The following is a 13,936-nucleotide window of genomic DNA, read 5'->3' on the forward strand; positions in this document are numbered from 1 at the left end:
AAATATTTGTAAATAATATTATTTATCTTTTTTTGTTTAGGTTCATTGCAACTGGACTAGATTACAGTTTTACCCCGAAAAATAAAATAACATTTTATCGTCAACTCTTGGATCATCTCCGAGCACAAGATGTATTACCACTAAATCATTCATCTTCTAACTAATTTATTAATATCAAGCATTCTCAATTAATAATGCATTTATTTTTTTCTTTGCAGTTTATTTGGAGACTGTAACACCCCGATGAAATAAGGATAATTATTTAATTTAAATTAATAGTATATTTATTAATTTAATTAAATAATTGGATTATTATTATTGGATTATTATTATTATTATTATTGGAATAAAAGTTGGAATTAGAAAAGGTCCCAGTTGGTAAAAGAGAGCTTTCACGTGAATACAGAAAACGACTCTAAAGTGGAAAAAGGGCAAAGAGCCAGAGAACAAGGGTTGAAGAAAGGAAAAGCTTAAAGCTCAGAGATTTGCCGGATTAACTCAGGTAAGGGGGGTTTATCGTCGTTTAATGGGTATTATGGGATAACATGTAGTGGGTAGTGATAAACCATTGATTTGACTCTGATTAGAATGATGCATGATGAAATTGTGAACTTTTGGATGAACGAAATTTGGATTATAATTGAAGGGAATTCGTAGGAATTAGATGTAAAAATGTTAGAATTTGTGAAATCGAATAGGGGATAATTCGTGTTAGATGATATGAACGATTACTGTGTAAAATTGGATTGTAAGAGGTTGGAATTGGGAGATCTCGTAGCAGAGAAAACCATAGCAGATCTGGAAATCTGGTTTCTGGTCATACGCGTATGGCACTAGGCAATACGCGTATGAGATGGTCTGGTACGCGTATGGCACTAGGCAATACGCGTATGGATGAGGAAGATGACGTTTTGAACGTGGTTTGGTCTCTGTTGGTACGCGTATGAGGAAGTGGTACGCGTAGCATACGCGTATGAGACAGGTGATACGCGTATGGGATTGGCTGAGAAATGGGTCATACACGTATGGGACTAGGCAATACGCGTATGGGCAGAATTGTGATTTTTCTGAGCTGTTGTTGTGCAGTTTTGGTCGTTGCAGCTGGGTGATGTAATTTAGCTGATGAATGATATAGTAGGGATCATTTCCCGTTGTTTTGAGCAGTATAGGTATTAGTAGAGTGTGCTAGTACTGTGATTGATTATGTGGCATGACATGATATGATTATGTGATAAATATGTTGATGATGTATGATGGTATGCATAATTTTGTGAATGTATCTATTATGTATGCAATTGTGAATGGACTGTTTATGGCTTAGAGTGTGAGCATATGTCCATTGTGGATTGTTGATGTTTGCATGCTAGTTGATTTAGCGTGCATATTATGGCCTTTATGGTGGTAGCTAATTCCCATGGTGAGGAATTAGTGAGTGAGTTATTGTGGATTGTTGTTGATGTCTGCATGCTAGGTGGTTAGCGTGCATATCATAGCCCTTGGGGTGGTAGCTAATTCTCATGGTGAGGAATTAGTGAGTGAGTCACTAGGTCTCAAATGAGTGGGATTAGTGAGCTTGGTAGCCGTATCTGGATTTGATCGGTGAGGTTGAACTATATGTTCACGAATAGTCGGTACCGCATGCATGGAGTCTCATTGCATAATGTATGTATGTATGGCGTATAATATGAATGGATGTATTCCAATATTATACGTGTTGTTTTGGTGATTGTGTTGAGTATGATTTTGGAGTTGATATTGCCGTTACTGATTGTGTGATCTGATTAGGGTGATTGAATGTGTTAACTTACTTAACATTACATGATAATTTATAATGCTTATTATATCGATTGAGGAACTCACCCTTACAACTATGTTTCAGGTAACGAGCAGTGATTGAGTAGAAGCTAATCCTTGGAGTCTAGTGTAGTTCCTTAGTGGGTCATGCTCTGGTAGATGTAACATCGGGACGGGATGTTTTACTTGTTTTTCATTGATGATTGTTGAACAAGTTTACATGTAATGTGTTACATGTTTTGCATTGTTGTTAGACTTTATCCGCTGCGAATTATGCAAATGTTTTATTTTGATTAAATAAATGAGCATGACAGGATATTTTGGAAAACGGTGTGAAGTGTCAAGTGTGACACCCTTAAATTGCATATCTACTCTGATTTATGTTTTGATGTTTTAATTTATATTGGGGTATTTTAGAAGGGTGTTACAGAGACCATATTTGGGATTGGAACATCAACCCAACCTCGAAGATGCAGCTGTTTGGACAGCAAAAACGGTTATCATGCGGTTCACCACTGTGGAGATGCACCAAAGTGACCGTGTCAAACTGCAATTCGGAATGCATCAAGAAATCCCAGGCCCCCCAATGTCTTTGGAACCTTGGCATCTTAAAAAAGTCAGCCACCAGTGGTATGCCCAAAATTGGAAGGCATTTGCAAAGGAGTTCCGTAAAATGTGGAAAGAGCGTGCCCACTATGTTCTAAAATTTCCGGTGGCGCCCAACGAAATGAAGCCGACAAGGGAATATGTGGATTGGTATAGAGCAAATACAAATCCAGAAATGATTGTGTCTGACCCGTTCTATTTGGACGATCCCCGAATGCAACAACCATATTTCCAACAACACCAACCACCACAATATTCCCAACAACACCAACCACCACCATATTACCAACAACCACCACCACCACCATATTACCAACAACAACCACCACCACCGTATTACCAACAACAACCACCACCACCGTATTACCAACAACAACCACCACAACACATGTTCACCCCTCAACCAAATCAACACTACATACCACAAACTCAACCCCAATATCATGAAGATTACAAACACCAACCTCAACATTCCCACCACCATCAACAGTCCCAACACCTACCACAAACTCAATCCCCCCACCAACACCAATCCCAACACTTCCATCACGACGATGTCCCGGGCTCTTCCAGTCCTCCACTTAGCCCCGACACAGGTATACAAGAGGATTACCAACAAGCCTACTACACACCACAACAGACATTGTTCTTTAGCCAACCCGATTCAACCCTCAACTACCAAAGGCCACATTTCGAGGGCGCACCCAACAGGAGTCAGTTTGTCCCACCGAGACAAAGCTTTGAGGGCGCAGAGGGCACCCGCCTTTCCTACAGCATTGAAGGGACTTCGACCCAACCACAACGGCAAAGGGCAAGGGGACGCGTTACGACTAGGGGTGGGAATAGGGAAGCACCACCACCACGTGAGCCGTCTAGACGAGTAGTTAGACCTCCCCCGTGCGGATCGTACTAGGGACCACATAATATGTAAAAAAATCCCAAATTAATAATGCATTTTAATTAAACTTTATAATATTTGTCTTGTGTATTATTTTAATATAAATATATTGTGTTTATTAATATAAATTAATATATATAAATTAATATATATTTATATATATTTCTTGTGTATTTTACAAATATATACATAATATTATTTATTTATATGTAATAAATTAATATATTTAATAATTTATAAATAATATTATTTAGTTATAAATTAAATTAATATATATAAATTAATATATATATATAATATATATATATATATATATATATATATATATATATATATATATATATTATATATATATATATATATATATCTTGTAAATAATATTATTTATATATATGTATTAATATAAATTAATATAATTTCTAATAAACATAAATTAATAAATTTAAAATAAGTTAAAAAAGATTTTAAAAAATTAAAAAAATAACTAAAAACATATTAAAAAAAAATTAAAAAAAAAGCAAAAAAATACAAAACTAGGAGTAGACGCCACTTCTAGTGGCGACTTGTCCTACAATTTAAGGGTAGGCGCCATCTAGGGTGGCGCCGATGTGTACATTAGGGCAAAAATTGCCCATTTATGTAATTTTTTTGAATTTATGTATATTTTTATAATTTTTTTAAAAAAATGATTATTTATAAAAAATCTTTATATATATATATAATAATATATATATATTATATATATAATATATATATATAATATATTATATATATTATAATATATATATCTATATATATATATATATATATATTATATATATATATATATTATATATATATATATATGGATGTCAAAAAAAAAATTTATAAATATTATCCGGTACTGATAAATTATTTTAAAAATTTAGGAAGAAGACATAATGCGACAGCTATGTCATGTTATAAAAATGCACCGATTACCAAACATAATTTGATTGATTCTATAAAAATTTAATTATTTCAATTATATAAAAAGATACATGGGTTTACCATTAACTATAAAGTGACAACGCTCTCAATCCCTTATTTGCTCATGTGACATCTCTAACTTTTATTCTTATATAATTATTTTATATTGAATATGTATTTAATAAAACCCATCTTTTTAAGAATAACTATAGTTTAATTTCTTAAAATGAAAATTTAATTTGTTAATATATTTTAAAGTGATTCAATCATATATATATATATATATATATAATATTATATATATATATATATAATATATATATATAATATATATATATAATTATATATATATATATATATATATATATATATTATATATATATATATATAAATTTCTAGATACATCTAAAAAGAAATCTTGTTTGGATGAATTTCTATGAAATAAGTTAGAAACTCTATATAATATTATTAGATATATCATATATAAAACGACTTTTAAATTAATTATTTATACAATATAAATAATTTAGAAATTAATAATATATATATAATATATATATCTATATATATATATATATATATATATAATATATATATATATATATATATATATATATATATATAATATTAGATATATGATATATGAAATAATTTTCAAATTAACTATATATAATATTAGATGATAAATAATATATGTTATAGAAAATATTAAATAAATAAAAAAAATGATATGTCACGTTGTAATTGAATAACCATTTTGATAATTTGTTATCAATTCTCTATTCTATAACATATCAATCCAATCAAATATAATTATTATTATTAAGTTGTCACTTGCATTCTTGCATTATTATATACTTTTATTTTAAGATATAATAGTATTGCGTATGTTTTATGTTAGTATAATATATGATATTAAATATAGATAGTTTATACTAACATATGATATTAAATATAGATAGTTTAAAAATTAATAGAGACATAGACTTACACTTTTTAAAGAATGACTTCGTCTATCTATCTATCTATATATATATATATATATAATATATATATATATATATATATATATATATATATAATATATATATTATATATTATATATATATATTATATATAATTTGTTAATATATATCAAACTGATTCATTCATTTAAATATATTTTTATATATCTTATTTAAGGTGAATTTCATAAGTAAATAATTAAGTGTAAGAATGAAACTTAGAGTTGTCACATGTGCATTGTTGGACTTCAATTATATAAAAGATTTTGTTGGATTTAAATTGATTTTGTTGGACATATTCATATTATAAAATACAATAATTATTAATATAATTTAATTGATATGTTTTTTGGTTTTAATTGGTATTTATTATTTAGAGATTTTGTTGGACTTAAATTGATTACTTTTTATTATATAAAAACGAAAGTTAGAGTTGTCACATGTGCATATGAAAGATTGCATCAAATTTAAAATGACTTTAATAATCAACATATGGGATTATTTTAATAAAGTTCCATTATCAAATATAATAGGGACCCTCGTGTTCCATTTATTATTTTGTTTAAATATTTCTAAAACAAATTCATATCAACGTTGCCTCCTGAAACTACTATTCCTACATGCTTGCTATCTTTCCATGCAGGATTTTTCTGAAAAGTGTTCGATAGAACAGCTGCAAGGCCAATTGCTGCACTTGGTTCTACAACAATCTTAAGAATATTAAAACAAAGCTTCATGGCTTTAATAATTTCAGTGTCTTCCACGACTATTATGTCGTCAACAAGATCTCGTACGACAGGCCTGTGCCATAGAAAACTCAACAAATTAATCGAAAGAGAGCACAAAAATATACTTCTTTTTATAATACATATGATAGGCAGAGATTTGATTTTACCATGTGACATCTCCGAGAAATGCTCGAAGTCCGTCTGCTATAGTGTCGGTCTCCCGCAATGTTATTATCCTCCCGGCTGCTTTTGATCGCGCTGCGTCATCAGCTCCTTTAGGCTCAGCGCCCAAAATACGAATAGCCGGGTTTATGGCCTTGGCAGCTAATGCAACTCCGGCTAACATGCCTCCGCCTGGTTGCATTTTGTTGGAATTTTAAGTAGAGGATACTAAAATCTATGCAAATTTTAAAACATTTAAATGATGGATTACATAAAATAAAATAAAAGCAAACAAACCACTTATTGGTACAACAATGGTATCGATTTTCGGGGCTTGTTCCAGAATCTCCAAAGATATAGTACCCTGGCCACTGCAAGATCAATCAAACATTTCAAACACTAAAGATCAATGGCAAGTCACTAATACATATAACATATATTTTGGACATTATTAATTCTACCTCATTATGCGGCCATCATTAGAAGAAGGTATAAGGATAGCACCGATTTCTTGACGCAATTTATTCGCAACTTCTATCCTCGACCGCATATTGGTCTCAGAGAAGTTAACCCTACCATCATAACGCTTAATATTCTCAACTTTACAAGTTGGTGCATTGTTTGGAACAACAATGTATGCAGGGACTCCTCTTAGTTTTGCTGCCAGAGACAATGCGGCAGCATGATTTCCACTGATTTCGGAAAACAACATCAAGAAGAGAAATAAGTTTACTGAATCAGATATTGAAAAAACAACTTATGTAATTACTACATAAAACAAACCTGCTGTGTGTTATAACACCTTTAGAAATAGCTTCATCAGGGAGAGAGAAAACTGCATTGCAGGCACCTCTGAACTTAAAAGCTCCACTAATGGCCATAGAATACAAAAATAAATATTATATAGATTTTTTGCTTTATTTTTTTTTAAGAATATAACAATAGATAGAGTAAACTAATAATGACTGCAAAAATCAAAAAGTCATCATCTCTTACCTCTTTTGAAAATTTTCACACTTAAAGTATAATTGTCTTCTTGATATGTCATCAAGAGAGGTGGACGAGATAATTGGAGTTTTAATGACATATGATTTAATTCTGGTGTATGCTTCTTGTATGGAGGAAATATCAGCAGCATATTTTCCCTTTGACATAATTAACTATAAAATATGGATAAGACTATGAGAAAGAAGTAACTAATTCATAAAAAATAGAGAAGTAAAAATAAAACACAATAAAATGGTGTAAAATAAAACATACTTAATTAAAAGAAGATATGTTTTAAATTAGAACTAACAGAGAGCTACTTATATGTGAAAGAGATGGAAAAGAAGAAGATATAATTCAAATTAGAATTAACAGATAGCTACTTATATGTGAAGAGATGGAAGTGGCAACTAGCAATCAAGATATATATAAGGAACACAAATGATTTGCAATTAAAATAATTTACATGTGCGATTTTTTTTTATTACGGATACATGTGCCAAAAGTATATACAAGAGTATATATTTTGCAAGAGACAAAGTATCTCATTTACATGTGCCAAAAGTTTTTTTTAATTGATATACATGTGTCAAAAGTATTAGAAAAATTAATTTAAATCAAAATGGATTGAGATTAATCATTTTTTTTTAGTATTTCAAATATTTTTAAATTATTTTAGAGTTTGTATTTAGAAATATTCAAGATAAATCAGTTTTCTCGAGTTTGCACAAGATTTATAAAAAATTGAATGTAGTAAAGAGTGTTTGGAATTTATTCTAAAGGATATGTGATTTTGCTATAATTTTTTGAATTATGAATAAATATTTATAAGCCATATCAGTGTTGTTTCACAAGGTTGTGACATTGGTGAAACAACCTCCTTTTACCAAAAGTTACATACTTTTTACCAAAAGTTACATATTTTTTACTAAAAGTTACAATGTTTCGCCCACAACGACACTCTTCAAGAGTTATCTACTTTCATTTTGCAACATTTCACGAAGTGTTGCCTACTTCAAATTCAGAATTCAAACACAAGCAACGACAAAAAATAAGGGCAACATTGGCCAGCTGCCTCTACGCCCGTATAGCGCCGTAAGTAGACTGATTGTTCTGATGCGTCGTGCTCAAGTGCCGCTTACAAGTCACCATTAGCGCCTCTACGTCCGCGTCCTCAGACTCAGTGTCGGTATCGCCACCAGCGAGGTGTTATATAGAGGAGACAAATGTTATAATGCTTGGGACCATCACATTTTTCCATGTGGCAGTTTATCTTCTTTTGTCCATTTGTTGAGTTAATGAGCATAACTATTTATAAAGACTTTTAATGTGAGTACGACTTTGTATATGAGACTATTTTCCATGCATTTATTAGCATTTACTCACATCCACTTTTCTTGTCATTTTGGAACATATCAATTGTAACTTATTTTTCATAAATTACAATAATTTCCCCATTTGTTCTAATAATGACAAGACAAATTCCAGAAAAATAGGGGAAAAGAATGTTAATACAGTTAAATATCTTTCGATTTGAACTTAACCTAAGTAAGAATAACGCAAAGAATGTTATTTCTACACCTAGGGCTTCTATGAAGGATAGCCTCGGAAAGTCAGTTATAAGAATAAGAAAAGAAACAACTAATACATCAGAACAAGGAGATAATATTGTCATAATATTTCACAGCGGGATCCTAGTACAAAATAGGAAGGTAAGGCAGATAACATACTTGAAAATATTGCATATTGCATCCTAACGGATGATTAAACTCGGTCAATTGAGAAATATATCTCGACCAGGGTGTGTGAATCCGACTTCAATGGTCTAGGATCGATCAGATCTTATTTAAATTAGAGTACTCTAACGGAAGCCCGTAAAGAGCCTGGATTACCATAATACTCAAAACCTACATGGGTATTACAAATCTAAGAACAAATTGGTTCTACAATGATCATAAGTTGAGACCTCATTGGGGCTCTCTGACTTCTCTACGGCCAGAATCCGCCGGGTTCTAAGACGACGATATGTCCAAAAACTACCAGGAATCTCCGACCTCTTTATTAAAAACATAGTATTCTCCTACATCATTAAAATCATAAAACTTCCCAAAGTACCCTTGGGGCTTACCCTTCTTAGGAAAACAAAATATGCTATGGGCCTATAGACAAGGTAAATATCAGTGGAAGTAAAATACAACATTGTTATAAATTCAATGACCTCAATAAGATCCAAATATGTTACAGGAGAGAGAAAGAGATAAAATATGGCAAAAAGATATACCCCATGTTATAAAATATTTGACACATACATTCACGTCATATTGTGTCGGATTAGAAAGTGCGTGCATGTAAAATCAGGTCGGATTATACCTCATCTTCCATAAAGAATAATGTTTCGGGCTTCTTTTGTCCGAACATTTCATCCTTTCAGGATTCATGCCCGGGGGACTTATGTACATCCCGAAAATTATATGGTGGGCCGAGGTCTGAAATCAGAAATGTCAAGCATTCTTAAAACAATAGGACTCGAGGTGCATATTTTGGCCTTGGCCGGAAAGAAAGGTCGGGTGCATGTCATCACTACATCTCGGTCTCTGTCCTTAGATCGAGTGGGGTCCAAATAGCCGGTATGGGCTTCCTATTTCTGAATATGACTGTTACAGGATCCAATAATTCACTCTCAGTTACGACAACCTACATAAATTAAGGAACAATTACGATTATTAAGAGTTTTGACATTACAAAGGTTTTTAATGGTCATTAGATCAATTAAGCTAAAGTTATGCTATAAAAGGGAAGCAAAGATCAAAACAATGGGAGATGACGATGAATAACAAAAGGAAAAAAAGAGCAACCTTGTGAAAAAATCTTGGACCACCAATAACAGTATTCACGAATCTCTTACTCATTAGAGACACTTCAACCATACATTTGATTAGTATCAAAAAGATCAACCAACTTTAATGTTTTTAGCAAAAGTATATATATATATATATATATATATATATATATATATATATATATATATATATATATATATATATATATATATATATATATATATATATATATATATATATATATATATAAATATATATATATATATATATATATATATATATATATGCGAGAGCAAGGCTGTCAAAAAAACAAAAGTTAGATAAGATATTATCCGATTATTTCATGATAAGTTATTTAAATATTTCAGCAAATAGACAAAATGCGGAAGTTAGGCCATGTTATAAAAATGCAATGATTACAGTACATTATTTGGTTGGTTGTATACAAAAAATAATTATTTCTATTATACTATATATGTAAAAAAATATGCATGTGACTTCCCAATCCCTTATTTGCTCCTATGACATCTCGAACTTTCATTTTATATAATTATTTTATATATATGAGCAAAACCCTTTTTTGTAATAATAGCTATAGTTTAATTCTTAAAATAGAATATATATTTTTAAATATATTATAAACTAATTCAATCATTTAAATATATATATATATATTATATATATATATATATATATATATATATATATATATATATATATATAATTTAAGATGAATTTCATAAGTAAATAACTAAGTGTTCTCGTAAAAATATTCATATTAAAAAATACAGTAATTTAATTCATTCTTTTTAGTTTTAATTGACATTTATTATATAGAGATTTTGTTGGGCTTAAATTAAAAAAAATGTTATTCCTATATCAAAAAATACACTACACTGTATTTTACAAAAATATATATATAAATCATTTTTTTATTTTTTTATTACAGAATACCGTGTGATTAACTAATTTTATAATAGCATTAGTCAATATTTTAAGATTTTATTAACCAATTTTATTTTACTACTACAAATTATTTTTATATTTAGGTGTTTATTAACCTAATTCATAACTTCGTTGACCAATTATTTACATTTTATTAACCAATTTTATTTTATCACTAAAAACTATTTTTAATATCCGAATATTTATTAACCAAATTCATAATTTCATTAATCTTTTGTTTACATTTTATTAATCAACTTTATTTTAATATATAAATTATTGTTCATGCACTGTATACGTACACGGTTCACAGGGGTACTGTTCATGCGCACGCACTGATTACATGATATTCTTCATGCACTGTTCATGTACGATTTTACAGTACTTGTGAATAGTATATACGATGTAGGGGTAAGTTTGAGTGTAAGAATAAGAATATTGTAATTACTTTTTTTTATTATGTAAGAATGAAAGTTAGAGTTGTCATATGTGTAGACAAGAGGTTACAACAAATTTAAAATGACTTTAATAATCAACATATGGGGTTATTTTAATTATTAATAAATATGCTTTTGAAAAGGTGCTTTTAGAGAGCTTAATAATTTGCGCTTAAATTACTTTTCAAAGTTCCATTATCAACTATAATAGAGACTCTCGTGTTACATGTATTCATTTGTATAAAGATTTCTGAAGCAGGATTTTTTTTAAAGGTTCGGACTTCGGATAGATTAGCTGCAAGGCCAATTGCAGCACTTGTTTCTGCAACAATCTTAAGAATATGAAAACAAAGCTTCATGACTTTAATAATTTCTAATTGGAACTTAAACTTAACCTTCCTTCAAATAGTGAAATTTACAAAGAGTGCCTTGAATCAATTTTAAAGAGTTACATTAGCATTACATTACGACACCATTTTCTGTGTCATGTTTTACGACATGGCAGCTAAATATGAATTTTAAAGTGAACAACCTAGACTTGTTTTGAACAAGGTTACTATTAATCGTGGTATATCATCTTATCTACAACATCCGGTAGTATTGCTTTCTTGTGATATGTTTAGTATCATCTTAGTCGGTGGTATATCACAATTCACAACTATAAAGTCTGAGTTTTGTGAGTGAATCTTGTTGTTACTTTCTTTGAAGGTTTTCTTCTCTGCTGCTACATGTGAGTATGCTCATATGGCATATGAGATATGGGAAGATTCTGTTGTTCAGGAAACAAATTAGAGAAAGAATTGCATAACTTACTGATGTTGCTAAATATTTCTTAGATCGGGTAATGTTGTTACCATTTCATTTTTCTATTTTTTTCTTCTCTAAAATTATTTGATATGGTTTTGTCTTGTATATTTTCTTTGCCTTGTGAATATGAGCTATTAATCATATTAATATTACAATTAAAAAGGGGTCATTTATTATCAATTATCAATGAACAATCTTATTAATCTTATTAATGTCACATTTCATCATGAAAAACCAAAAGAATAAATTCTGTTTGTTGACTTGTGACTATGATGATATATTTGATTGCATTTGATTGGACTAATAGCTTTCATGCATAGGCGGGTATGACTTGCGTCATAAATTCAGTCATTGTGTTGTTTATCTATGTGTGAGAGGTTTGTATTTTCTATTTATTGTTTTGATCAATTCATTAAACATGTAAATTGATTTGGTTTTAGCAAGGTTTTTCGTGTGTATTTCAGTTTTGGTGGCTCTTGGTACTCGGTGTGTATAGAGAGTATGGGGCATGAACACATTAGTATCGTAGTATTGATTCTTGTAAATAATAGAAAAAATTGTAATTAAATTTTTGATTGACACATTGATTTGATCATGTTTTTATTTGTTATTTGTGCTATTAATATATTTTTTTAGAAGAATGAATGTGTTATTTTTGTAAATATATTTAGATCATTTATCTTTGTGTTGGTATAAAAAAATACAAGAGAATTTAATAGCGCTTTTATGGAAAGGGCCGTTAAAGTTAAGATGTCAAAAATAGTTTATGATAGCACTTTTATGGAAAAAGCTATTAAATTCTTCACTTATAATAGCGCTCATAAGAGCTATAATAGCTATCCAGTCTATAATAGCAAGGGATTTAATAGCAGGTAAAAGAGCTAGTAAATCCCTACTATTATATGACTTTTTTGGTGTAGTGAATACATATGATTGACAGAGGTTTGATTTTACCATGTGAAATCTCCTAGAAAGGCTTGAAGTTAGTCTGCTATAGTGTTGGTCTAGCGCAATGTTATTATCCTTCCAACTACTTTTGATTAGGCTGCATCATCAACTCCTAAAGGCTCAACGCCCAAAATACAAATACTGGGTTCATGGCCTTGGCAGCTAATGCTACTCCTACTAACATGTCGCCGTCTGATTGCAGTTTGTTGGAAAATTAAGAAGAGGATACTAAAATCTATGCAAATTTTGAAATATTTTAATGATGGATCTATGATAATGCTTTTATGAAAAATGCTATTAAAGTATTCACTTATAATAGTGCTTATATGCGCTATCATAGCTACCCAACCTATAACAGCAGGGGATTTAATAGCGCTTATAAACGCTATCATAGCTACCCAATCTATAACAGCATGGGATTTAATAGCGCTTAAAAGAGCTATTAAATCCCTAAAAATGATATTCTATGTCTTTTTTGATGTAGTGAATAATCCATATGATTGGCAGAGATTTGATTTTACCATGTGAAATCTCCTAGAAATGCTCGAAGTTCGTCTGCTATAGTCTTGGTCTCGCGCGATGTTATTATCGTCCTAGTTGCTTTTGATTAGGCTGCATCATCAGCTCCTTTAGGCTCAAAACCAAAAATATGAATAGTCGATTCATGGCCTTAGTAACTAATGCTACTCCTGCTAACATGACGTCGCCTGAGTGCAGTTTGTTGGAAAAGTAAGAAGAGGATACTAAAATCTATGCAAATTTTGAAATATTTGAATGATGGATTGACATTAAAAAAAAGCAAACAAACCACTTATTGGTACGCCAATAGTAT

General features: G+C 30.2%; 1 protein-coding gene across 1 annotated transcript; it reads right to left on the reverse strand.

Moving 5' to 3' along the window:
• Nucleotides 1-5,663: 5,663 nt before the first annotated feature.
• On the reverse strand, nucleotides 5,664-7,526 carry LOC127107242 (serine racemase). Its single transcript, XM_051044543.1, has 7 exons — nucleotides 7,401-7,526; nucleotides 7,137-7,300; nucleotides 6,924-7,010; nucleotides 6,602-6,832; nucleotides 6,438-6,511; nucleotides 6,146-6,332; nucleotides 5,664-6,051 (listed from the first exon to the last, which is right to left on the reverse strand). The coding sequence occupies exons 2-7, from the start codon at nucleotides 7,292-7,294 to the stop codon at nucleotides 5,823-5,825; spliced, it is 966 nt and encodes a 321-aa protein (XP_050900500.1). The 5' UTR covers nucleotides 7,295-7,300; nucleotides 7,401-7,526; the 3' UTR covers nucleotides 5,664-5,822.
• Between the last annotated feature and the right edge of the window lie 6,410 nt (nucleotides 7,527-13,936).

The sequence above is a fragment of the Lathyrus oleraceus genome, chromosome 7 (assembly GCF_024323335.1).
Source record: "Lathyrus oleraceus cultivar Zhongwan6 chromosome 7, CAAS_Psat_ZW6_1.0, whole genome shotgun sequence".
Taxonomy (NCBI): Eukaryota; Viridiplantae; Streptophyta; class Magnoliopsida; order Fabales; family Fabaceae; genus Lathyrus; species Lathyrus oleraceus.